This window comes from Dendrobium catenatum, unplaced genomic scaffold, assembly GCF_001605985.2.
Source record: "Dendrobium catenatum unplaced genomic scaffold, ASM160598v2 fragScaff_scaffold_1344, whole genome shotgun sequence".
Lineage (NCBI taxonomy): Eukaryota > Viridiplantae > Streptophyta > Magnoliopsida > Asparagales > Orchidaceae > Dendrobium > Dendrobium catenatum.
In genome coordinates, this window is record NW_021319806.1 from 349,485 (window position 1) to 374,954 (window position 25,470).

At 36.9% G+C, this 25,470-nt stretch overlaps 1 protein-coding gene and 1 pseudogene across 1 annotated transcript; one reads left to right on the top strand and one right to left on the bottom strand.

Moving 5' to 3' along the window:
* Positions 1 to 1,490: 1,490 nt before the first annotated feature.
* On the bottom strand, positions 1,491 to 24,693 carry LOC110097728 (probable glucan 1,3-alpha-glucosidase). The gene is made up of 6 exons (XM_020824274.2): positions 23,022 to 24,693; positions 17,559 to 17,832; positions 17,346 to 17,481; positions 3,044 to 3,254; positions 2,761 to 2,967; positions 1,491 to 2,181 (listed from the first exon to the last, which is right to left on the bottom strand). The coding sequence occupies exons 1-6, from the start codon at positions 24,669 to 24,671 to the stop codon at positions 1,813 to 1,815; spliced, it is 2,847 nt and encodes a 948-aa protein (XP_020679933.2). The 5' UTR covers positions 24,672 to 24,693; the 3' UTR covers positions 1,491 to 1,812.
* Positions 3,262 to 5,918, top strand: LOC110097729 (annotated as a pseudogene).
* Positions 24,694 to 25,470: the final 777 nt, after the last annotated feature.

Sequence of the window (25,470 nt, forward strand, 5' to 3'; positions counted from 1 at the left end):
TCAAGCCGGTTTTGGCCGGTTCGTTGTTAGGCCGGTTCTTAGATAGGACCGAACCGGCTGTAAGACCGGTTCACGGTTGAACCGGTCGAACCGGCCGGTCCGGTCCGGTTTTCAAAACAATGGTCATAACACTCAAACCTTTAAATCATATATAAATATTAAATACATAAAATATACTTTTTATGTACATATTCTAATGTTATTTTAACATCAAAACAATATATATATTAGATATACTTTTATTATTTTGCATATCCTTTTTCTCATAATAAATATAAAAAACGAAATTAAAACGCATAAATTTTTTTGAACTCTTGACATGCACCATAAAATGATAAATATAAAACTGGAATTATTCAACAAACTGCAGGAGAGAGCATTGGGGTAAGACAGCTTTCTTGAGGGAGATTTGAAAAGCAAACTGGAGGACCAAATAACGTACACAAATTTTATGAAAAATGTTTATTAAAAATCCTATAAATATCATCTCAGTTAATATCACATAATATGTACATATGAATCATAATGTAGCTCATCTTGATCTGTTTATTGAGAACTTAGGCTACCAACTAATTGATATTAAGTTCAAAACTAGTATGCCATATGTGTATGAGTTTATTTTTATTTTGCTCAGAAATTCAAAAAAAAAAAGAAAAAAAAAAAAGAAAAACCTTAAAGCATCCCAACAATATCAAAATAGGTGATTAAAAGTCTAACAATTCGAAATCTTTTGAATTATAAGAAAAGAAATTACGCGATATGAAATGAGTGTTTATTGCTTCATAAAACAATGTTTATAATTATCTTAATTAATAGAACATAAAGATTATTTAAGAACTATAGAAGACAGTAATGCAGTGCACCTTGGTTTTTATTGGTTGGGAGTTTTGGCTACAAACTAAGAGGTCTTGGGTTTGAGTCTTGCGTATGTAATGTGTGTGTGAGTTTATTTTAATTAGCCTAAATGTCCAAAAAAAAAGAAAAGAAAAGAGTACAGGTAACGGTTTGGTGTCTTAGGCTTCGTTTGGGACGGCTTTCTTAATACTTCTTAAATGATCTTTTTAGTACAAAAATTAAAATGTGTGTACTAAAAAGCTGCTTTAAGAAGCAGTAAAAAGCCGTCCCAAATAAAGGCTTTCTAAAAAGCTGCTTTAGTCTTCGTTTGGAACGGCTTTCTTATTGATTCTTAAAGAAGCTTTCTAAATTTTTATACTGGAAACCTGCTTTATGAAGCAATAAAAAAGCCGTCCCAAACGAAGCCTTAATATTACCATTTAAAGGATACCGTGACTTGGCAGGGATGCAAAATAGATTTGGAATCATGAAACCAAACAGGCAAAAACTAACCTGAAACTTGCACCTGAAACTTACTGTTTCCAGCAAAAAAAATTAAGCTAATAAATTTAAATCAAATTTTAATCCAAAATAATTATAAAGCTACTGAATTTATTTTGAGATGAATGCAACCTATCAAAAAAAATTATATCACATTTTTTTTTAAAAAACTCAATAATTTTGAAATTCATCCTGAATAAAAATTTGATAAAGATCACCATTACCCAACTTTTTGCCATTGTTCCCATGATTATATGCTAGCTAGACTCACAGTTCTTGGCTCTAACAAGGAAACCAAACACTTATTAACTAAACAAAGCAGAAACATATCAAAACAAAACTGTCTGCATGCAGGTATGGCAGAAATGATAGGATTAACCGTAAAAAGATAATTAGAAACATACCGCTCAATTCCGTCGAAGGTGACTCCAAACTAACTAAAACCTGAAGCAGTCCCGTGTAAACCGCTAGCAGTAACTACAAGACTTTGATGGTCCAGTCATCAGCGATGCGAACGTTAGGCTTTCGGATCACGAGAGCGACTGAGCTCGCACCTCCTCTAAGTGTTAGCGGGCCTGGCTCAATCTCGGTTTCGTGATTCCCAGGTTCGATCACAGCTTTTTTTGGAGCTGATGGTAAGCCAAGAAGAATGATCCGCTCCACAGTGCAGCTTGACGAGAATTTTTTCTCACGCAGAGAGGCAGAATGAATAGTAGATGAGGTTAACTTGCCATTAGAGAAGACAAAGCGACGATGGATGTATGCGCCCTGCTCGAAGTCATAGCTCTTGCCATCGTCTATGTAAAGCTCGCCTTCAGCAGCTAGAGAACTATTAAGTGCAATCACCTGATCAACAATCAGACACATGGATCAAGACCACAAAACCAGATCAAGGAATATGAACATTTTTCATAGACAGAAAGAAGCCAGCAACGATAGCAACGAAAATAACGTCTCTTTTCCATCCAAAACAACAATAAATAGCTTACAGAATCCAAAGTGATCTTCCTATCAATAGTACGGCCAAGTTTTTGATATCCCATCGCTAAGTCAAAACTTAGCCCAGACAAACTGCAAGCAAATGCCTAGTAATTTTGGATAATAATCCGTTGAAATGCTTCTTGATTGCAAGCTATAATATATATAGAAAATCTAAATATTTCAAAATAATACATGTTCTAATACAAATATAGGAAGAAAATACCTATTTTGAAATTTTTTTGTTTTGTTAAGAAAAATAAATAGAAGATCGAAATATTTCAAAGCTAAAAAGAAAATAGCACAGGATTATAGATTGATAAGCTTCTCGTTCCTGAAACCAAGCCCACTAGGCACATCAATCTCATTGAAATTAAAGTGCTAATCATGGATGCAAGTTGGAAAAAAAAATTATCTATCCAAACCATAACGTGATGAAAAGCATACCAGAGTATAGGGATCATTTGCCATTTGTGTTGTACTTCGTCTGAATCTGTATTTTCTAGGGACAATGGAGCCTGCCCTCTGGAAACTGGGTATGCTGTCTTCAAAAACTTCTAGTTTGTGGGTCTGACCTCCAGAATATGCAGCTCCATTTCTCATGTTATACCAAGATTGTTCACCGGGCAAATAAACTGACACAGATTTTTGGCCCTGAGGAACATTTTAAGCATTAAAGTATGTGTTACATACTACAATGATATGAAATCAGAATAAGAATATAAATTACCTCTTCATATATCCCCTGAACTAGTATACCTTCACCAATCATAAAAGCCTCACTATTGTCAAATGATTTTTTATCCTCGGGGAATTCAAGCCATAAAGGCCGCATTATGGGGATACCGCTAACACTAGCCTCTCTAAATAGTGAATAGTAATATGGTAACAATGAGTATCTAATGTGTATTGCTTCCCTAATCAAAGCAGTTCTCCTCTCTCTGTATCATGTATAAAAAAATAATTAATACAAAAACAGTTGATCAAAAGAAACAGAGAGTATGAAACATCTAATAAACTAAAATACAGAGAAAATTAAGGTCCATCTAAGTTCATGAACTGTCGGCACAAAATCAAACTCTACTTGAAATGGACAATTAAACTTTGGGCCAAATGAAGCCAAAAGAATGATGTATCAGAAAAAGTTATACCCAGATCAAATAACCTTCCTTCAGAAGTTTTAGCATTTCAAGAGAAGATGATCAAAAGAAAAACAACAACAACAACATCAAGTCTTTTCCCACTACGTGGAGTCAGCTACATGAATCATTTTTCTCCATTGTGTCCTTTTAAAGATCAAATTCTTGTTTAAATCTAATAAAGAAAGGTCATTCCTAATATTTTTTAACCAAGTCTTTTTAGGTCTGCCTCTACCTTTCTTAATATAAGTCAAATCTAATACCTATACTCTCCTAACCGCGTCATTGGAAAGCCTCCGTTTTATGTGAGCAAACCATCTAAGGCGACTCTCTCTAATCTTATCTTCTATTGGAGCTACTCCAACCTTTTCACGTATATGCTCATTTTGTATCCTATCTCTAAGGGTAAAGCCACTCATCCACCTGAGCATCCTCATCTCTGCTACACTTAACTTAGTATTATGCTTCTCTTTTAATGGCCAACATTCATCACCATAAAGCATTGCAGGCCTCACCACCATCTTATAGAATTTTCCCTCAGAGAGAACGATAAAAGGAGAGTGAAAGAGATAGAGAAAAGGGAGAGATTATTAGAGATAGAAAGAGAAAGTAGAGTAAGATTGGGAGAGAGAGAGAAAAAGAAAGTGAGAGAATGGGTGGTGGCCAATCGGTTGTGAGACAAGGATGTAGACTGAGGACAAAAAAAATCGGCGGCGATGGTTACGACTAGGAGAGAGGAGAAGGCTGAGAACAAGCTAGTCGATGATGGCTGCGATTAGGAGAGAAGAGAAGGCAGGCAACGGGCCAATCAATGGCGTTGGGAGGGTTCAAGGTGGAAGCTTGCATGAGAAGAGGGATCATTGGGGGTCTTGGTGCAAGAAACTACGAACAGGGAGACCTACACACAGGAGAATGAGAGAGGAATGTGGGAAGGTGTGCAAGAACTGAGCATAAGATGTTCGGCTGGACTTTTCTTTTGCTATTATTAGTATTATAATTATAAGACATATCAATTCCTTGCTTATTATATTATTCATCCTTCTAATTAAGGCTGACTTATACTTTTATCTTATTTTTATTTGCTCTTCCTTCCAAAACAGATAGAAGAATTTAACAACTTAAAGAGCAATTCTAATATATTCCTTCTCAGCAGTAGGGCGGTTGGTTTGGGGATTAATCTCACTGCTGCTGATACGTGTATTATATATGACAGTGATTGGGTAAATATCTATTCTGCTTTCCCGAAATATTAATTTACTTGTATAAATCTCCTATGATTCTTAGCACTTAAATTTGTTTTGGATTGTATGGCATGCAGAATCCTCAGATGGATTTGCAGACAATGGACAGATGCTACTGCATTGGGCAAACTAGGGCCGTTCACGTTTAGAGATTGGCTACTTCACATTCTGTAGAGGTAAGTGGATGAACTTTTCCATAAATAGATCATCTTTTGATTTGTTGGACTATCCTATGATGAATGATCCTTTTGTTTACAGGGAAAAATAATAAAAAGAGCTTTTGGAAAGTTGAAGCTGGAGCATGTAGTAATTGGGAGGGCAAGACATCACGTGTGATAAGAGGATAAGGGTGTGACATGCAATATTTCAGGAAAGTGGCAGGGATTTGATTTTGATTTGTGATTTCATTTTTTAATAAAGTTTATAATAATAGTAATAATCATAATAATTTTTAAAAATATGTGCTCATTACCATAAAATTCCTCTTTTCTTTTTTTTTTTCTTTGGAGAATTTGATACTCCAGGTCGTTATTCAACATTTTGCAAACGACCAAAATTTGAGTGATTTCAATCATGATTGAGGCATTTCAAACCAAATTTGCTCGTCACATTAGTTGGGTGTCATTCTCATTGTGTTTGCTCAAATTATTAGTAAGTTTCATACGAAGAATACCACACATTCTCAAATTTTAACTATTCTATCAACATATTTTAACTTATGGATAAGTATTCTCTCTTTTTCTCTTTGCTTAATATAATCATTATTTTTTTTTCACATGTGAATGTATGTATATATATGTATGTATATATATATACACACACACCGCGCACACACACACAATCACGCATGCACATTGGGGGTTGATGTTTCATGTGGGCTTTGAAGAGGTTCCATTTCTTTATTGAGGCCAAGAAACTTTTTTTTCTTTGAGAGGTAGATTGAAGTTGATAAAACATATTTCAAAGATTGAAGAGGAAGCAGCTAGGCTTTAAATGTTGCAACAACAAAAATTGAATGACTTTACCCTCACTACTTGAATGGCTTCCAAAAGTCCCATCTTAGAATGTTGCCTAATGTTGGAAAAAAATAGGGGAGCCTATTTAGATCCTATGGTTCCACCATATAGGAGCTTGCTATGAATATTAGAATTTAGCATTTAATTTAAACTTTATTTTTAACATTAGGTTCCCCATAGCTATGAATTTCCCCATTTAAGATAGTCACCAATAAGATGGGATTGGAAAATATGCCAAAAGGTCCTATTATGTGGAAAACCATGGCTTATAAAGGCAATGCCATATTAGACAGACCAAGTGATTGAAAGGCTCATAAGCAAGGACAAATAGAACTCAAGTCTTAGGTCGAACGAACTCAAAGGCGTGTAGGATAGTAATTTAGGCTCATAGGTATGCAATGGTTGGTTGTAGATAAAAAGGCATGCCATGATATGCAATGCCTTAAAAGCTCATAAGCATGATTGACTTGGTCATATTGACATGATATAAAATCTTAGTAAACCTTAAGGTACATTGAAAATGATCTCCTTTTCCCCTTTAAAGGTAGGTGTATTATGTTTAGTTTGAGGAAAAGTAGTTGGTTTGTATATTTCCCAGAGCATAAAGTTGTCCTGCATTAAGGTAATATTTCTCTCGTATACAAGAAGTAGTGCTTTTTAGTGGCTCAATCATTATGATAGAAGTATTTTGGCATATATCTAACAAGAACAACATAAGTTATCATATGGGATAAAAACTAAAAAATGATAATTAGTTCCATTAATTATTCAAGCCCAAACTACAATTGTAAAAGACTCACTTAAAATCTCATGTTTTTGCACTTTTAAATAAACCACTCCCAAAAACATAGTACAATCATGGTATTGAACCCATGTTCCAACTTCTCTCTAAAGCAATCAAGCTTACCTTTCACTATGCATAATTGAGTCATCAAGCACAACCTCAAATCAAGTACAAGTTTCACTCACTTTAGATATTTATCCCTTTATTTTTAATGCACTATTGTAGGCATGTTTACATTGATAAGGATCATCACCATCCTCATTGGGCTTGGCTAATATGAATTCACATTTCCCATTTATTATTCTTGATTTCCACGTAAGGTTTTCAACTCAAGTTTATGCAAAGATTTTAAAAAACTTTTATTAATGTCACCATTGATCTACATATTTTTCATCTTAATTCTTCAGCAATCAATCTTATTGATGTATACTCTACCATCAATTGTGCATATAAAACCACCTAGGTCTATTTTTCACTATGTTATTTTTTAAGTGCTATTCCCATATCTTCTAATAATCTTTTGAAAATTTTCTTTCATAATTTTGCCAAACATTCAACATTCTCCTTTCTGCAAAACTCAACTTAACAATCAATGACTTCTATATCAACCTAATATTTGGATCTATAAAACATAACTATTCTGATTGTAATTTTATAATTTATACTTCCAAGTATCAATGATATCCTCTCATATCATAATAATCATGTTATATTTAGACATTTTAACCACCAAACATTAATTTTAAAAAGTTATATCCTCGTCAATTTCCTAGTATTTTTTATGATAAAACCCAACAATGATATTTAAACCACATCACCAAAGTATCACTTGATATTCTATAAATATTTACTACTAATCAACAATCTCCCCCTACTACTAAAATTTCATCTTAAATAGTCATTTTTTCTCCTATAAATCCTAATATCTTTATTTTAAACATTTTTCTCAATAATTTTAATTGTTCATTTATTTCACCAGAGGTGTCACCAATTATAGCTATATCATCTACAACTAGCATATACTATGTTATCTCACTTTGAATATCATTTATAAGCATCTCCAAAACTAACATAAAAGATATAAATTCAATATTGAACATTGATAAAATCTTATATGAACTCTTTGTACTCTACAACTATCCCAAACATTTATCGATACTTTCTCGTACATATATTTAATAACTTCAACATAATTTTAATAGACCTATTTTTTAAATGCATACCAAATTAATCCTCATGGGACTCCATATGTCTTCTCAAGATCTGATGGGGACATCAGTTGGAAAGTCTACCGTCAACGTGGCCGTAGATCTACAGCCACGATCTACCCGATATATTTCTGATTTTAGTGTGATCATTTTATTTTGATGTATTTTTATTTCTGCACTTTTCCCTTTTTACCCTTGCTTGAGGGATTGAGTCTTGTAGCCCCTCGAGGGTATTTTAGTCTTTTATGTTGTGTCTTTGTAGTAGGCTATTTATAGCCCTCTTCTTGTACTTGTGATGGTTAATGAATAAATGAAATAAAATTTCCTGCATCTTCTTCTTCTTGGAGCTTTTGTGAAGGCTTGAGAGAGAGAGTTTGAGAGCTTGGTGGAGCCTAGGAGAGGCCACCCGTCGTACCCAACAGTCACCGCTGGTGGCTCTTGGTTCTCATCATCCCCTCTTTCCATTATACCCCACACCCGCCGCCGGTTATCCCCACCACCAATCACCACCTCATAATCTCCCCCTCCCCAAACCCTACCCCGCCACCACCCCAAACCGAACTCCCACCTTCATCCCGCCGGCCATCCTCTTAGCCGCCGGCATCCCTTTCATCCACCACCATTCCTTTGTCAATCGCCGGCCCCATCTCGTCTTCCCTACGAGTTTTCAATTTTTGAAATTCATTGTGGAAGTTTCCAAATTTGCCCGACGCCAAATTAGGAAAGTTTCAATGACGTTTCAAATTCAAATTTGAATTTGAGCGGATTTGAAATTTTTATCATCAATTAATCGGAGTGGATTATGAAACGCATAATTACTTTTCCCCTAATCCCTCTCCCCCTCTCCATGCCGCCGGCCCCATTAATGGGCCCCTCTCCTTTAATGCTCTATTAAGGGGTGTTAATGCATGATATTTGAAATTCAAAATCCATGACTTTTCCCTCCAATTTTACTTAAATCTGAAAATAATTTCAGATTTGGGAATTATACAAATTCTATTCCACCTAACCTAGCCTCCACTAACCCTAGCCGCCTCCCCCTCCCTCACAACCCGCCGACCACCCTCTCCCCACCGCCCCTCTCTCTTTCTCTCTTCACCCTCCTCTCAAGGCATAGCTCCTACTTTGATTGAAGATGGAAGATCAATCCGGAGCTTGAAGTTTAACCTTGCATCTCACGACGTTTCTTCGATAAGATTTCACCTAGCCTTGGACGGAACAATCATTGGAAGGTACGTGGGATTTCTACGACGTCTCTCCGTGAAGGTGATCCTTTTCTTCCTTGATTCTTCTACTTTTGAATTCCAAGTTCTTCGTGAGAGTTTGTTCAAAACAAGAAATTGTGTCTACATATTGCCATCCACTAGTATTCGTAGGATTTGTTACTTCATTGCTTTTAGATCTCGTCGTTAAACAAGGATTATGTTGGAAGCTACCCCGCATGCACTACTTTGATTTTCCTACGTGTTTTGATGCCACTTAGCATTTTGTGTAGTTTGGCCTAAACGAAAGTGACCATTCATTAGTTTTATTTTGTTGTTTTAATCACTAATAACGGAATCTAAACTTGATCTTAAAATATTTTTTGCAAGTTTCCTACTTATGCATGTAGTCCTGCATCAAGATCACTAAAACCAAATGAATATTCTTCCATTGTCTTTTGAATTGTTTTCATCAACATCTTAGCACGAAATCACCTCTATAATGGATCTTCCTTGAGTAAAATCAAATTCCTAGGTATCAAAATCATTTATCTTAAGTTTATGTTGTATTATCATCTTCTCAAATTTCATTTCAGGACTCACAAATTTTATTCCCTAATAACTAACGAGATTCTAAACATCTCATTTGTTTTTAAATCAAAGTCATTAGGCTTGTCACCATTATTTGGGTCATCATTATGAAACACTCTTTATTCTCATCATTATGAAACACTCTTTATTCTTTCTTGTTGAATACTACAAAATGTTTTGCATATTTTTCATCTTCTAGCTATGTTATGTTCACTCTCAACCATTTCTACATAATCATTTTACATTGTTGCTATTTATTGTCTTAATAATGTATATTTTGCACTTCGTTATTCATGTTTAAATCAATTAAGTCTATTTTTTTCTATCTTATTTCCTATAGATAAGTTCAATTCAATGCAACTTGGTCAACTTCTATAATCGAATCATTAATGTTAATTCTCCAAAAATGTAAACCAAACATTCATATCTAAAGATAAAAATTCTTAATTTAATTTCAATCAATTTCAATCATTATTTATGGTTTTTTAGCCCTAAGCCTCAAAGCAAAAAATAAAATAAAATAAAAGATGCACAATTTACAAGCTAGTAGGTAAGCATATGGACAAAATAAATAAATTACAAAAAATAAAAACTTGAACTCATCATAAATTTATAAACAAATATAAATTATTCTTCTGAAACCCTAAGCTCTCACAATCGAGAGAGTCATGGGAGAGTGAGTGGAACAGATAAGAAGCAAAAAGGCATATAAGATTGAGACACGAGAGAGATTAGTATTTAAGGATAAAACATAGTAAATATATTTCATCTTTCTTATATATGGAGGTACACGACAATTAAAGGAGAGAGGAAATAATAAAACATCATATTCATGAACATCCTTAAGAAATGATGCTTGATTATATTTTTAGTAAATTTTTTATATCAACACCTTGAACCAAACAAAATTGATTTATGAAAACCAAAGTTTTCTTCAATTTTAACACCTTTAGATAAGTTTGAGTAGATTAAATCGATTAGATAATATTTGAAAAAATTTTGTAGAGTTCTAACTCACACCATCCCTCTAGGATTAATATTTTTCAATCTATACTTATTACTTCTACACATGTCCATCAGAACAGTCTCATCTTTAACAAGCTCATGATGCTTATTTACTACACAATACTCAAATTCATGCAACATTGCATCCTAATTGCAATTTCAACAAAATTTAACTTTAACTCTTCATAATATTAGCTTATTGCAATATACTACTAGGGATCTTCTCTATGGTAATTATTCAACTTTAACTCTAAAAGTTATATTCTCATATATATTCACATTCCTTAAAATAATAGATCCAACCATATCACACTCAGGTATCATTTTATACAACAACAACAATAACATGAAGCCTTTATCCCACAATGTGGGGTCGACATCACGAATCCTTTTTCTCCATTGTGTCTTGTTAAAAGTTAAATTCTCATTTAAATCTAATAAAGATTATTTCTAATATTTTTTAATCAAGTCTTTTTACGTCTACCTCTACCTTTCTTAACATAAGTCAAATCTACTACATATATTTTCCTAACCGGGTCATCAGAAGGACGCCGTTTTATTTGACCAAACCATCTAAGCCGACTCTCTTTAATCTTATCTTCCACTAGAGCTACTCCAACCTTTTCATGCTAGAGAAAGGAATGTATGGGTATTCAAGGGTACTTTTTTGAAATGTACAACTCTTTCCCCGCCGGCACTAAAACACGCACATGGGTAATTAAATTTGTCCACACCATGCTAGAGGAAAGCATGTACAAGGCCTAACAGTCTCGCCGTAAGCGCCGCACCGGGTTCTCTCCCAACCACGCTAGAGAAAAATGTATATTGGTGATTTTCCGGTGCGTCACGAGTGCTGAAAATGGAATTTGAGAATTTTTGTGTTTTTTGAGCATTATACCTTAGTGGTTGAAGTGGCGATGCTCAGCAACAATGCACAAAAATCATCTCGTTCTTTGTTTTTTTTTTTTGCTTTTCCTCTTTTTTTTTTCTATATTATAATAATAATAATAATAAAGAGAAGAGGAAAGGTGGTTTCAGGTTGCTATAGGAGTTTGGATGATGGGCTATAGAGTGGGATTTGAGTGGGTTTGAATTTGTGAGTGTTGATTTTGAGTGGGGCTAGATATATGAAGGCTAGAGGGGCTGTGAGGGAGGAGAATGAGTGGTGTTGGATGTAGGTTGTCTGAGTTGGCTTTAATTAGGTTGGGTGTTGAAGAGGTTTGCTGGTAGAGCTCGATTGGAAAGGATAAAGGAAGTTTTGGCTAATTGTGTGAGGGATTCGACAGGTGCAGATGAAAGTGAAGTCTTCCAAGTGTTGGGATGGGTGCGACTGGAAGGAGACAGTCGGAACTAGAGGTCGGAGGGCCTTCGTCTGCAGGATGTTTGGATAGAACGAAGCTTAGAGTCAAGTAGCCAGCGGCCTATATGGAGTTCGACACAGTAGGGTGTAGTCGGAACTAGGGATTCAGGTTCGACTGTAATTGGATCGGGTGGAGGAGAGGTCGGCTTCAGTGGGAAGATTGGTATTGGCGGCTAGTTTGGTTGTTGCATGAGAATGGAGAGATGGGGAAGTTGATGTTTACATGCGAGCAGGGAGTCGACGGTTAGAGTGGGTCGGGCTTGGAACGTGTGATTGAGTTTGGCTGTGGCGTGGGGATCAGACGGCTCAGTTGAGGCTAGCTACAGATATGGGGTTGATGGGAGGAAGAATAAAGGTTGGCGCTGGCTGCTGACAGCAGGATTTAGTCGTGGATCAAAGGGGTTTGGGCATCCAATTGGGTAGCCTGCCTCGACGGGATTTGAAGTAGGCAGTGGGGCTCGGACAATTCGATGGTGTTCAACATAGTGGCTAGATGCTCATGAGCGGGAAGAAGAGTCGGGGCTGGAGGCTCTTGTGTGTTGAAGAAAAGCCAAAGGTCTCTTTCACTCTCATTTTAAAAAAATTATTACGTGCGGAGTCCGGACGTACCTCTACGTCCGGACTCCAATAAAATGTTGACACGTGGAGTGGACACGTGGATATTCAATTGGATTTATTATTTACTTTATATATTTAACGTGTCCGCGGAACTTTATGCCAAGAGCAACCAAAGCGTAGTAAAGTGCAGTCATGTGGGCTCAGAAAATTCGGCCCCGGCCTCCCCGCCGCGCGATTTCTTTATTCTTTGGTGAGGGAGTTTTAACTGATTAAGTTCCGAGGTAAATTTTGGAAGGCAGATGGGTTTGTAGATAAGACACTACCCAGAGATTTCGCCCTCATTTTACGAGGACTTTATGATCTGAGTTCTGGTTTCCTATAGGCGCAAGCCCCTATAGTTAATTACCCCTCTCGATCACGAGAGAGAACTTTCGATTAAGGCTAGTCGTCAATCAGATACGTAGAGAATACGTGTTATCTGGCATATAGTAACAACATGGGTTTAGGATATTGGTAGAAATTGGATTTGGAAATTGAGAATTTGGTTTGAAAGATTTGAAGATTTGGATTGGGATATTTGGGAAAAATTTTATATTTAAAATAGAAATTTCGCCATCGTTCACTTAAAGCGGATGGTGGGGGAATGGATGATGGACCCGATCAAGATCCCATGGTTCCGTCGTCCCGGGCCATCATGGTCCCTGGTCTACTTAGTCAGAGGAGGTAGTCGACCCAACCTGACAAAAGGATCCTTGTCGGCAGCCATGGGTTGCTTCGTCCAAGGGGACCTTATAGACCGGGGTTGAATGTTTGTCTAAGGGGACAAATTTGAATCCACCTTAGCTGACAGAGGGCTTTGTGCCCTATCAATCATATCCTATTGATTCATATCTCAAGGATTTAACGCCATTAAGGAGCGTATTGGCTCTAACCATAACCGGTATCTGTGGTGCCATTTAGCGGCAAAACCACTCGGTTCAGAGGGCCCCGGGTCATAACCGTTTACCTGCAGTGCCATTTGACGGCGAAACTGCCGGTTAGAGGACACGTACCACGTCCTTACTGGCAAGACCTTTATTAGTGAATTCATATTGTTGTAGGCCTTGAAGACCTAATATGAAAGTTTTAAAGCAAATATACCTGTCGCCACAACTTTATATTTGCTTAATGGTTTGAATCCTGTCGACTTCTATTGACCCGTATAGAAGGATCAGTTTCGAACCTGAATTCACTTGTCAACCCGCGCAGCATCCCTAGACGTCACGTGTGTACCAATAACACGCTCGCCGGGGCCCATGCGGGTTTGGGATTGTACTTTCCCCTTTAGTGTACCTATGTGTATACAATTTATAGTGCACGTGTGGGGATATTTTGTGATATCTATATTTTGTTTATGAGTGGTATGCAATGCATAAAAATCTTCTGCAATGGCTTGTAGGAGTCCATCTTTATCGTAGTATTTTTAGCATTTGCTTGCAGGTAGTGTACTTTGTGTCAAATAAATTTCTTATAGTGGTTTGTAGGGATGATCGAGCACATCCACTTTGTATACTAACACTGATTACCGAATGGATTGCATTCATCACCAATCTTCCCTTGCATGTTGACTGATAATTTGCAACCTTTGACTATACGTCATTTAATACTCATGATGCTCGTCGTTTACATATATGAGATGTTTGATGTAGGTTGTAGGGGAACTTTTACGTTCTTTATATATAGTCGTCGATGAGTCTACCAACTCCATCGTGTGTTTATTATTGTCACCCATGTAACCCTTCAATCATCACCACTTATGAAGTTCCACTTGCTTGTTACTTGAAAATGACTTGGAGTCTTGTATGGTAAATTTGCCTGATGACAATTACCTCTCCAACCAAAGTGCCAAATCTTTAATGTTTGCTAAAGAAATCTTATATTAGAAAATCATGAACATGTTGTCATATGTCAATTCTTCCTTGTTGATGATTGCTTGCAAGTTCCCCTTGAAGCTTTGTTTATCTCAAGCATTGTGTCCATCCATCGGTATTCATTTGAATGCTTTGAGACTTGATGAGCCCTTACTTGCTTGCAAATGGACTCCCCTTTGCAATTTTCTTGTCCTCAAAAATAGTTTATAATTAATTTGACATCATCATCCTTTTGTAGTGAAATAGTCATTTTATAGCCTTAATTAGGAATTTGGTATAATGATTTAAACCAAACTCTCTATTGATTGCTCATCTTTGCATTTTGTCTAAGTTCAAAGTTATGATTTACTTTGAATTTGGGTCCAAATTATTCAAGTCTCTTGAGTTTGAATGTTCAATATCAAGTTCTATCTTTGTTCATAAGTCCTTTGCTTTTGTTGGAGTGCAAGTTCTCTTGTAGTTGTTCAAAACTACAATCTCAAGTCAAAGTTCTGGTTTTGCTTGAGTCTAAATTAAGTCCACAAGTCTGTCGCCAACTTGTCAAAGTCTTTGTTTAAGTTTGATTGAAGTTCAAGCTTTTTTGTGGTTAATTTAAGGTTTGAGTTCACTTAAGTCAATTTGGTTCAACCAAGTTCAAGTTCGGATCTTTGTTCAATATAGCTCTTGCATGTCCTTTCAGTTCAATTAAGTCCAGGTCCCAAATTGCTCCAAGTCCTTGGATTTTCAATCCAAATTTCGGCAGCCTCCCGGCGTCTCCCCCGTTAAGGGGAAAAAACCAAGAGGCCGCCTACCCGCCACGCCACCAAAGGCGTGCACGGTTGGTGTTGTTGAGACACCGCGGCAGTTGTATTTTATTTTTCTCCCACCACGGCCAACAAAGGCGTACATGAGGATTTAAAAAGTACTTTATGAAAAGATAGCAATTTTTGACATTTCCCCCCGCTCGGAGGTACTTATGAGCGACCCCGCCTCGCCGTAGGTGCCGCACCGGGGTCCCATCCCACCACGCGCACCAAAGGCGTGCTTGGGGCGGTTTTCCGGTTCGCCACGAACATTGAAACAGAGTTTTGAGTTTAGAAAATTTCATACCTCCGCGGGGTTTGTCGGGGTTGGCACGTGGATCGAGGGGTCACTCGCCTCCCTCGTCGTAGGTGTCGCACCGGGTTCCCTCCTACCACGCGCACCAAAGGCGTGCTTAGGTGGTCTACCGGTCCGACACGAAACGTCAGGTAAGAGAGTGGAGGGATATTTATATTTTCGTTTATTAATTATAATTAACATTATTTAAAAAAATAATTAAATAATCATTCTAATTAATCCATTCATTTAATTATAATTAAAATTATATATTATCATTTAATTAATTAAATATTGATTAACATATTAATATTAAGTTATAATTTATTTAAAATTAATTATACTTAATATTAAAAATTATTAATTTATAAATTAAAATAATATTAACAATAATAATTGATTTATAAATTTGATTAATTAAAAAAAAATAAGTTAAATTAATTATATTTAATTAATATAATTATAATTAGTTTATTTATAATATTAGAATAATAAAATAAATAAATAAATAAAAAAAAATCCCCTGGCTCGGCAGATTTGCGGGTTGCCGTTGGACGCGCATGAGGAGGGAAAAGTACTTCACTTCCAGCCAGCTCTGTCGTGCTTCCGATCAAAAATGCCGTAAACTTCCGATCACAGGAAGGAGGGGGCTGGCTTGTGGTTCGGCATGGTATGAGGTTCTCTCCTCTCTCTCTCTCTCTCTCCTCTCTCTCTCTCTCTTCTGCTTGGTCGGTACAGAACGGAGAGGATAGGAGGGAGCGTAGGGCAGAGGGGTCGACGAAGAAGCCTTTGAAAGGAAGAAAGTTAACCGCACGCGAGCGGATTCCCGTGGCAGCTTCCGATCAAAGTATCGGAACTTTCGTCCGAACAGAATAAGTGAAGTCGTCGGGCTTGAGAAGGCACGCGGAGAGGATAAGATGGAGCAGAGATTTGCGTCTGTGGGAAGGAAGAGCAGCCGAAGCTTTGTGTGACAATGTATTTAACGACGCGAGCGAAGTACGGATCGAGGATTTACGGGGTTTGGACAGAAGCGGCGCCGATTTCAGCGGGTTTTGTGGGTTCGACAGTCCGAGGTGCTCAGCAGGATATCCGGGATTCGAGCAGGACTTCGACGACGTACGAGGTATGCGGTATTTCAGTGATTCGACGAGCTACGAGGTGAGTTGCTCTCTCTTTCTCTTTTTTTTTGTTCTATTGGTTAATACTTAGAGGTCAACAAGTCAAAAAGTGCAACAAAAGAGCTATCAATGCGCAATTAAAGCGCTGGTAAAGCGCACAAAAAAGTGCAACCAAAGTGCACTCCACATGTCACATTTTAAGTGGATGTTCGGACGTATTTCTACATCTGGACTCCACACGTAATAATTTCTCCTCATTTTAACATAGGCAGGAGCAGAGATTGAAGAGAGCAATGCGATCTGCGAGAAGTGATGGTTCAGCGCCGAATTGCAGAGCTGTGGGGCTTGAGCGAGATCTACGATAGAGATAAGGGATGGGGCGTCAGCTCTACAAGGATTTTGGCAGATGTTTTTTATTTATTTATTGGAGCTGATGTGGAGGTCAACACCTTTTGATGTAGGTTCGTCTACTTCTTGCTTCTTTGCTCAACATTAGAAGGTTATGTGCTTTCATGAAATCAAATATAATTATTTGACCAACAATCACTAGATAGCTCATTATTTGACCAACAATCTCAACACTTTCTGAGAACTAACAGCGTGCAACCTTCAATCACTAGATTTCTTGGTGTAAGACTACCATTGGAAGACGAACAAGTAAATTGCACTCTCTAAGATAACAGAATAAAATGAGCATCTAAGAGGCCCAACAATCAGTTCCGTATTGCAATGAAGTACTATAACAACAACAACAACAACAACAACAACACCACCAAAATATATTTACGACAAATTGCAAATTAGATGGAAGGAAAAACATTACCCAAAAAGCCAAGGTTCCCTTCTCTTGGTGTCATGATGGGCGTGAGCTCTAAAGAAAGGATAGTAAGCAGCTAGCTGGTACCAACGCACCAACAGCTCAGGTTCGGGGTTGCCAAAAAACCCACCAACATCCGCACCTACACAACAACAAAATATTTTTTTTCAACCAAATCATAATTGGAACGACAGTTAATAATGTTCAATGCCTTAAAACCTGAGAATGAGATTCCAGTAAGCCCCAGTGTCAAAATCATTGGAACTGAAGATCTTAGTTGATCCCAGTCAGCAGAATTATCTCCTGTCCAGATAGCACCATGCCGTTGGCTTCCAGCAAAGAAAGCTCGAGATAAAACAAAAGGACGATCCTTTCCATTGCCGCGCTTCAATAGTCCATCAGCTGTGGCCATATGAAAGTAGAGGCCATAGACATTATGCAACTCCCGGTGCTCAACGCCTCCAAAATGTAAAGCATCTCTTGGCATTGATATCTAATTAAGGAAATACGGTTACTAATACTAGCATGAAAGCATAATGTCAATTCTTCCCATGAATAGAAGGCGATAGATTCATGCAGAATGTGTGACAAAAACTTATACAGAAAATTTAAGGCTTATCATAGTACAGGCACAAAGAAATTCGTATGAACTAAAGAAAAGAAGCCATAAGAAAGATTAAATGAATTCCAAGCCCAAAAAAAAGAAACGACAAGATCAGCACATGGATTGCCTCCTAAAAAAATGAAAAGATCTGATAAATTTTCAGTCAAAGCATATAGGAAAAGAATATTGATATTGCAGGCATAATTGAAAGCATATTGGATGGTAGGTACAAAACTAGCCCGACATGGCAGAAGTATTCCACAGCCAGACACACAAGCAGAAATCTATTTATTCACCCTAACATGAAAATTAAAACGCCCACACTTTGGTCCATTTGGTACGACTGCAGTAATTAAACTGTTGCGATAAAAGCAAATTTTAGAAAGTTATTGAAGGCATTTTCAAATTGTCCCCTTTTGAAAAACAGTATCTTTCTTATAACTATAATACGCTTAACATATCTGGAAGTAAAAAGTAATTTCCAGTCACAAAAATTTATACAGAAGACAAAAAAGAATGTAGCCATATATAATTGTGGCAATTGTCCTGAAAATAAAGCTATAAAAAAACTCTCAAACAAGCTCTAAAATTAATAAATATGATAGTCACATAAATCAAAATTAACATCATTGAACAACAAAAATCCACAACTGTATGAGGTAACGCAGAAATTGAGTATAGATGAGAAAACTCACAGGGTAAATGATGCCATAAAAATGAATTCAAGAAAAAGAAATTACAATCGCATAAATGATAAAAATAATATTACTAAACGAATAGTCCACCATAAAATCGTCAAATGAATGCAAAACTTATCAATTCAATATGAAAAGTGCACCCCACTCTAACATAACCAAAACCCACCACCACTACCACAACACCAACATCAAGACTTTATCCCAATACATGTGGTCGGCTACATGAATCCTTTTTCTCTACTGTGTCCTATTAAGAGTCAAATTCTCATTTAAATTTAATAAAGAAATGTCATTTTCTAATATTTTCTAATCAAGTATTTTTAGTTTTACCTTTACCATTCTTAATGTAAGCCAAATCTAATACATCTACTCTCCTAACCAGGTCATCGAAGGCCTCCGTCTTATGTGACCAAACTATCTAGGGCGACTCTCTCTAATCTTATCTTCCACTGGAGCAACTCCAACCTTTTCACTTATATGCATGTCTCGTATCCTGTCTCTAAAAGTAAAGCCACTCATCCACATGAGAATCTTCATCTCTGCAACACTTAAACTTAATATTATACTTCTCTTTTAATGGCTAGCATTCTGTGCCATAAAGCATTGCAGGTCTCACCAACATCTTATAGAATTTTCCCGTAAGTTTGAGGGGGACTTTTCTATCACACAACAAGCCCGATGCATTTCTACACTTCAACCATCCAACTTGAATTCTACGAATAATATCCATATCCATTTCACCATCACTCTAAACAATAGACTCAAGATATCTAAAATGACCTTGAAGTCACAATCGCCCACTAGATCTATTAATACTAAAAATTTCACTCCATATATCAATTTTAGATCTACTCAAATGAAAACCTTTAGACTCTAAGGTTAAAATCCATAATTTAAGTTTACCTTCAACTCTCTCTACTCTTATCAACAAGAAAAATATCATCAACAAAAAGCATGCACCAGCGTACAATGTCATGCAAATGTCTAGCAAGAACACCTATGACTAAAGCAAAAAGATATGGGCCTAATGTTGATCCTTGATGTAATCCAATTGAAATAGTAAAATACTTGGTCAAACCACCTTTGTTTAAACACAAGTAGCAGCTCCTGAATATTTATCCTTAATGACTTGAATATAAGCATTATTAACCCTTTCTTTTCTAGAACTCTCCATAGAACTTTGCTTGGAGTTTGTCATATGCTTTTTCTAAATCAATAAATATCATTTGTAGATCCTCCTTATTCTCTTTACACTTCTCCATCAAAGCTCTCAATAAATGTATAACTTCCATAGTAGACCTACCCGGAATGAATCCAAATTAATTTTGAGAAACATTAGTATCACTTTGTAACCTATGCTCCATAACTCTCTGCCACAGTTTTGAAGTATGACATATTAACTTAATTCCTCTATAATTCGCACAATCTTGTGCTTTACCTTTACACATAAACATAAGAATCAACACACTCATTCTCCACTTATTTGTCATCTTTTTAATCCTAAAAATAATATTAAAGAGTTTAGTAAACCAAGGAATTCTTTTATCTCCTAAGCATTTTCACATCTCTATTGGAATATCATCAAGTCCAACAGCTTTTTCAAGCTTCATTTTCTTTAAAGCCTCTCTAACTTTTACTTTACTAATACACCTATAAAAACAAAATTCTATATTTTTATTTAGGGTGTTAAGATCACTAAAGTCAATCATATTCTCACAATCTTCATTGAAAAGCTTAGCAAAATATCTTATCTACCTTTGTTGAATATCCTCTTCTAAGAAAAACACTTTGATCTTCATCCTTAATACACTTCACTAGAACTAAATCCTTACTACTCCTTTTTTTTTGGTTTGGCTAACTTATACATATATCTTTCATCTTCCTTAGTATCTAATTTCTTATTTATTATATAAATCATTAAAAACTCAAATAATTACATCGCATATGCTTTCTTAGACTCCTTACGGTCATGTTTATATCTTTCTCAATTTTCAGAGTTTTTATGTCTAAACCAATTTTTATAACAAAGCTTCTTATTTTTGTATCTTTTCTTGCACATTTTGACTCCATCACCAACTATTTTTATTATTAGGAATTTTTCTTTTTGATATTCTAACCGCATTCTTTATAATATTATGAATATCACGAGCTACTGTAGTGATAACTACACAAAAATAAAATAAAATAAAACTCAACAAATGAACTCCATGTGATTTTAGCACAAGATATGAGTATGTAGAATGGAGAGTATTTGATTGAAAGTTTAAAACAATAAATCATACCATCATGTTCATGGCCAGAGCTAAAATGCATGGCAAAATTTTTTTTATGACTATAAATAAGTTAAGTTTAAATTGGACCAACCAGAATTACAATGTACATAGCAGTTGAGCAACATCAACATTCAGGTTGGGTTGTATTGACCTATTTTGAATCCAAAAATCATTGTCATATTTTAGGTCGAGCTAATATCCCTTAAATATTAGGGGTCTGGTGACTGGATAGAATGGAGGACTTGTTGCCATGGTGAATAGAAAGAAACAAGGGTTGTTAAGCGAGGAGTTATTGCAAGAAAAGGCAGTCAAGAGACAAGAAGGGGAAGGAGAAGGAATTTACAAAAGAAGTGCAACAAATTGGAAAATGAAGAGAGGCATTAAGAATTGAAGAAGGGATGAGAAACTAAATTGAGATTGGCAACAACAATGAGAAGATGAATTATTTAATTGAGTGAGCAATAAAGGAGTCGATAGAAAACAAGAATAGCAATGTCAATAACTATCAACAAGAGATACACTTGGTGGAAGCATTCAAGTAGGTAAAATGTTAGCAAGGGGGACGATAGTATTGGTTTCTTGACATCAATTTAGGTTGGATTTTTTGATAAGGATCAAATTGACCAGATTGCAAGGCATTCTCTTCCAAATGGAAAAAATAGCCTCTTGGTATTTGAACTATTGTGCTTCAGACTCGCAGCCACAATATTCAAAATTAAGCTACTTTCACTTCTGCCTCTAAGGAAAATAACACTCTGCAATGCACCAGCTCTTTTAAGGATAATAAAGGACCTAGCTTACTCTTAGATATTTCATGCACATAGATTTAAATCTCAAAGGCAACTTAAATGAAACAAGGTTTTCTTGTGACAATATTGAAATGGAGAAACTCCAGCATAGTTTAAAGTATGCTTAAACGAACCTCGAGGATAGACTTTAAAATACATTGCATAAACTATTAAAAAAAAGTGAATTCTTCAAGCAGGAAAATAATTCCTTGAATCAAATGCAACCATTTTGTTGTACGGTGAAACAAAGTCCTCAAACTTTAGTATTTGTTGCTGGTCATTTTCATTTTTTTAACAAAGCCTCAAAGGAGAACGTTCCTGAACATCATCTACAGTTAACTGATAAGTTCATGGGCAATAATATGTCCTAAAAAACTCCCATACACAGGAGAGCAGCTCCTGTAGCATCATCTCCAGCTAACTAGTTATGGCCCTTGATTTGATAAAAATTGTGTATGAAATTGAAATTCTAGTTCACCAGTGCCTATGGAATTGTTGTAGCTTCGCAAACTCAACATGGATCTCAACTAGAAAAAAGAAAACAAAGTTTTTACATTTTAGTTCCACAAAAAATGGCAAAGGAATTTGAGGAAATGCATTACAAATAAATTTTATACATTCTGGTAGGTTTTTTTTTTTTTGGCATCTAATTGAAGAATTTAAATCAAGAGCAATTCCCCATTTCCACTTATATATCTATCAATCAATCCTAAAAGTAAGGATAGAGTATTTATTTCTTTGAATGAAAAGCCACTATTTCTAATCATTTTTTTGTTCTTTCTAAATTTTAAAATTTAACAAAAATCATAGATTGAATGTGAGATTGAGGGTGACAATGCAACAAAATAATATCATAATTTTTTTTAATGCAAATGATCAGCTAACTTATACAGAAGTAAGTGTTCGGTCGTTAAAAAAAGTCATTGATAGCAAAATAAGACAAAATAAGAGCACCATGATGAATATAACGGCAAAACTCGGAATTTATGAATTTTAGACATGTCAAACAAAGTTGAAAGATGCACCAATATGATAGATACATAAAATTAATACCAATGATTAAAAAGAAAAAAAGAGTATGCCAAAATAAAAACATGACTAAATGGTGTGCAAAATGATATATGCTTAAAATAGATTGCATATGACTAAGGACGATGAGGATTTGTGCAGCAATAAAATTATCGAAAATTAGTCCAATAGCAACAAAATTACTCCCGAGTTTCCGAATGACTAGAAAGGATGGTCCTTACATGTAATTCAATGAGTCTGATAGCTATTCTGAAAGATTAGGTGATGTAATAAGCGGCTGTCAAACTTACCTCAGGGCCATTGAAGACTGAAGGCTCGTTCATGTCATTCCATATATACAAAGACGGTGTTGAACCTCCATAGTTCTTCAATGAGAATTTTTCAGCCCACCACTCCCGAACCTCCGGGTTCAACGTATCCGGGTATGATGATGAACCCGACCAGCACCAGCCATCAAAGTCCTTACCTGTTGCATCCTTCACATAATACCCCTTATCTGTAGCTTCCTTATGCACATAGTAGGAATCATCTCTTTTGATATGAGGATCTACAATAGTAACCATGTGCCTCCCTTTGGCCGTCAATTTCTTCTGCATCTCTTCTGGATTAGGGAACAATACTCTGTCCCAAGTGAAATACCTTTTCCCATCAGTGTGCTCGATGTCAAGCCACAGTACATCATAAGGTATGTCATGCTCATCGAAACCAGCATCAACAGTAGCAACATCTTCTTCATCTCTGTAATTCCATCTACACTGGTGGTAAGCAATGGCAAACTCCTGCGGCATTGCTAGAGTTCCAGTCACACTAGCATATTGTTGAAGAACATCCTTAGGCCCCGGGCCAACAAAGAAGAAAGCATCCACAATCCCTGTCTCACTCATCCAAAACGTGTCAATCCTATCGTTGCCTGCAGCAGCCGAATCATCCCATCCAGGGGCAAGCACATCAATCTGCATCTCAGCGGCATTGAGCCAAAAGAATCCAGAGGAACCTTTCAGACCATGCGAGAGCATAAATGGGATAGACCCATATAGCCCAAAAGGTGAATCATGTAGATACTCGAAGACATCGAGATTAAATAGCCGATAGGGTTCAGAATGCTCCACACCAGGACCTCTAGTAGCACGAAGCGCCAAAGAAGTGGAAGCGTGCTCAGGGATTCCATACACAAACTCTGCGCCATGAAACGAAACATCGAAGCTTATCGACTGAGGACCGCGCGGCCTCGTGTCGGTATGTCCTCTAAACCGCTCCTCCCAATCTTCTCCCTCCTTCTTCTCCCGAAGCTGCTCGAATTCGAACAGCCCGTGCGAGTTTAACGAGATTATGGGATCGTTAGATCTCTTCCGTCGGACCTGGATTTCAAAAGGATCATGTCGTAACACGACCTCAAAACCGTCCGAGAGATAGAGGGAAGAAATCGAGCCGTCTTCAGTGGAAGAAACGCGGGGAAGCCAGAGGCGGCGGTCTTCGAAGTCGGGGAGAACGACATCAGGAACCTCGAACCTTTGTTTAGAAGGAGCGGAGGGGGCGGAGTAGTCTTCGTCAATCTTGAGGCGGAGGATACCGTCCTGGTAGACGGAGAGGCGGAGGACAAGTGGGCGAGGGTGAGGGGTATCACCGGCGGAAACGTCGTCTTCGGAGCTAAGGGAAGGTTGGAGGTGTGCAGTGAGGTGTCCGTCGGAGATCAAGAGATCGGAGACAATGAGACGAGGCAGAGAGTGAGGAGTGCGGGTGCGAGCGCGCTTGCAGAACGGTGTCTGGTTGCAGTTGCGGAATTCGTCCTTCTTCCAAGCGGAGGCGGAGGAGAAGAATAGGAAGAGGGGGATGAGGATGACGACAAGGTAGCGGAGAAGGAGGGGAGGTAGAGGAGCCATGGTGGCTGGGACTGCACTGGAGGAAGAGAAGAGAAGAGAACGTACGATCGATCGCCGCATGGCGAACTGAGGCTGGGAACAGAGAATCTTGACTCGGACCAAATTGTGGGCCTTTGACGAACCTGGGCTGCTGCCGGCCAACTGCATTTTGGGCCGATATTGTATCATTTCTTGTCATGGCAAGGAATACAGTTTATGAGAGCATGTGCTTCCTGTTTCTCCACACAACTCATTTTGTTCTATTGATTGAAAGCTTAGGTTATCCACTAAAAAATTTTAGATTTAAGTTTTATGTATGTGATGTGTGTGAGAGTTTATCTTAATTGACCTAAAAATATATAGTTCAGAGAAATTTGAAAAATTATTAGGCGAGGAGTTACGTCTAGACTCCAATAAAATATTGACACGTGGAGTGGACATGTGAATATTCAATTGGATTTATTTTTTTACTATATATATTTAATGTGCCCGCAGAAGTTTAAGCCAAGCGCATCAAAAGCGTAGCCAAATCGTAGGTAAAGTACATGTAAATCACAATCAAAGCACAATAAAAGAACAGTCAAAGCGCAATGAAAGTGGTAGATAAGGTGGAGAAAAAAGTGCACTCCATGTGTCACATTTTAAGTGGACGTCCGGACGTATCTCTACATCCGGTGTCCGCAACTAATAATTTTTGAGAAATTTGGCTTCGTATGGCATAGTTGTTTTTTTTTTTAAATATGCTTGATAACTCATTTCTAATAAAGTATTTTCCATTATATTCAAGAATTACTTATTATTGCGGGCTAGAAGATACGCGTCGATAGAGTTAAAATTTTTCGTCTCAGCGTTATACGAATATCCAGCATACAAATAGACG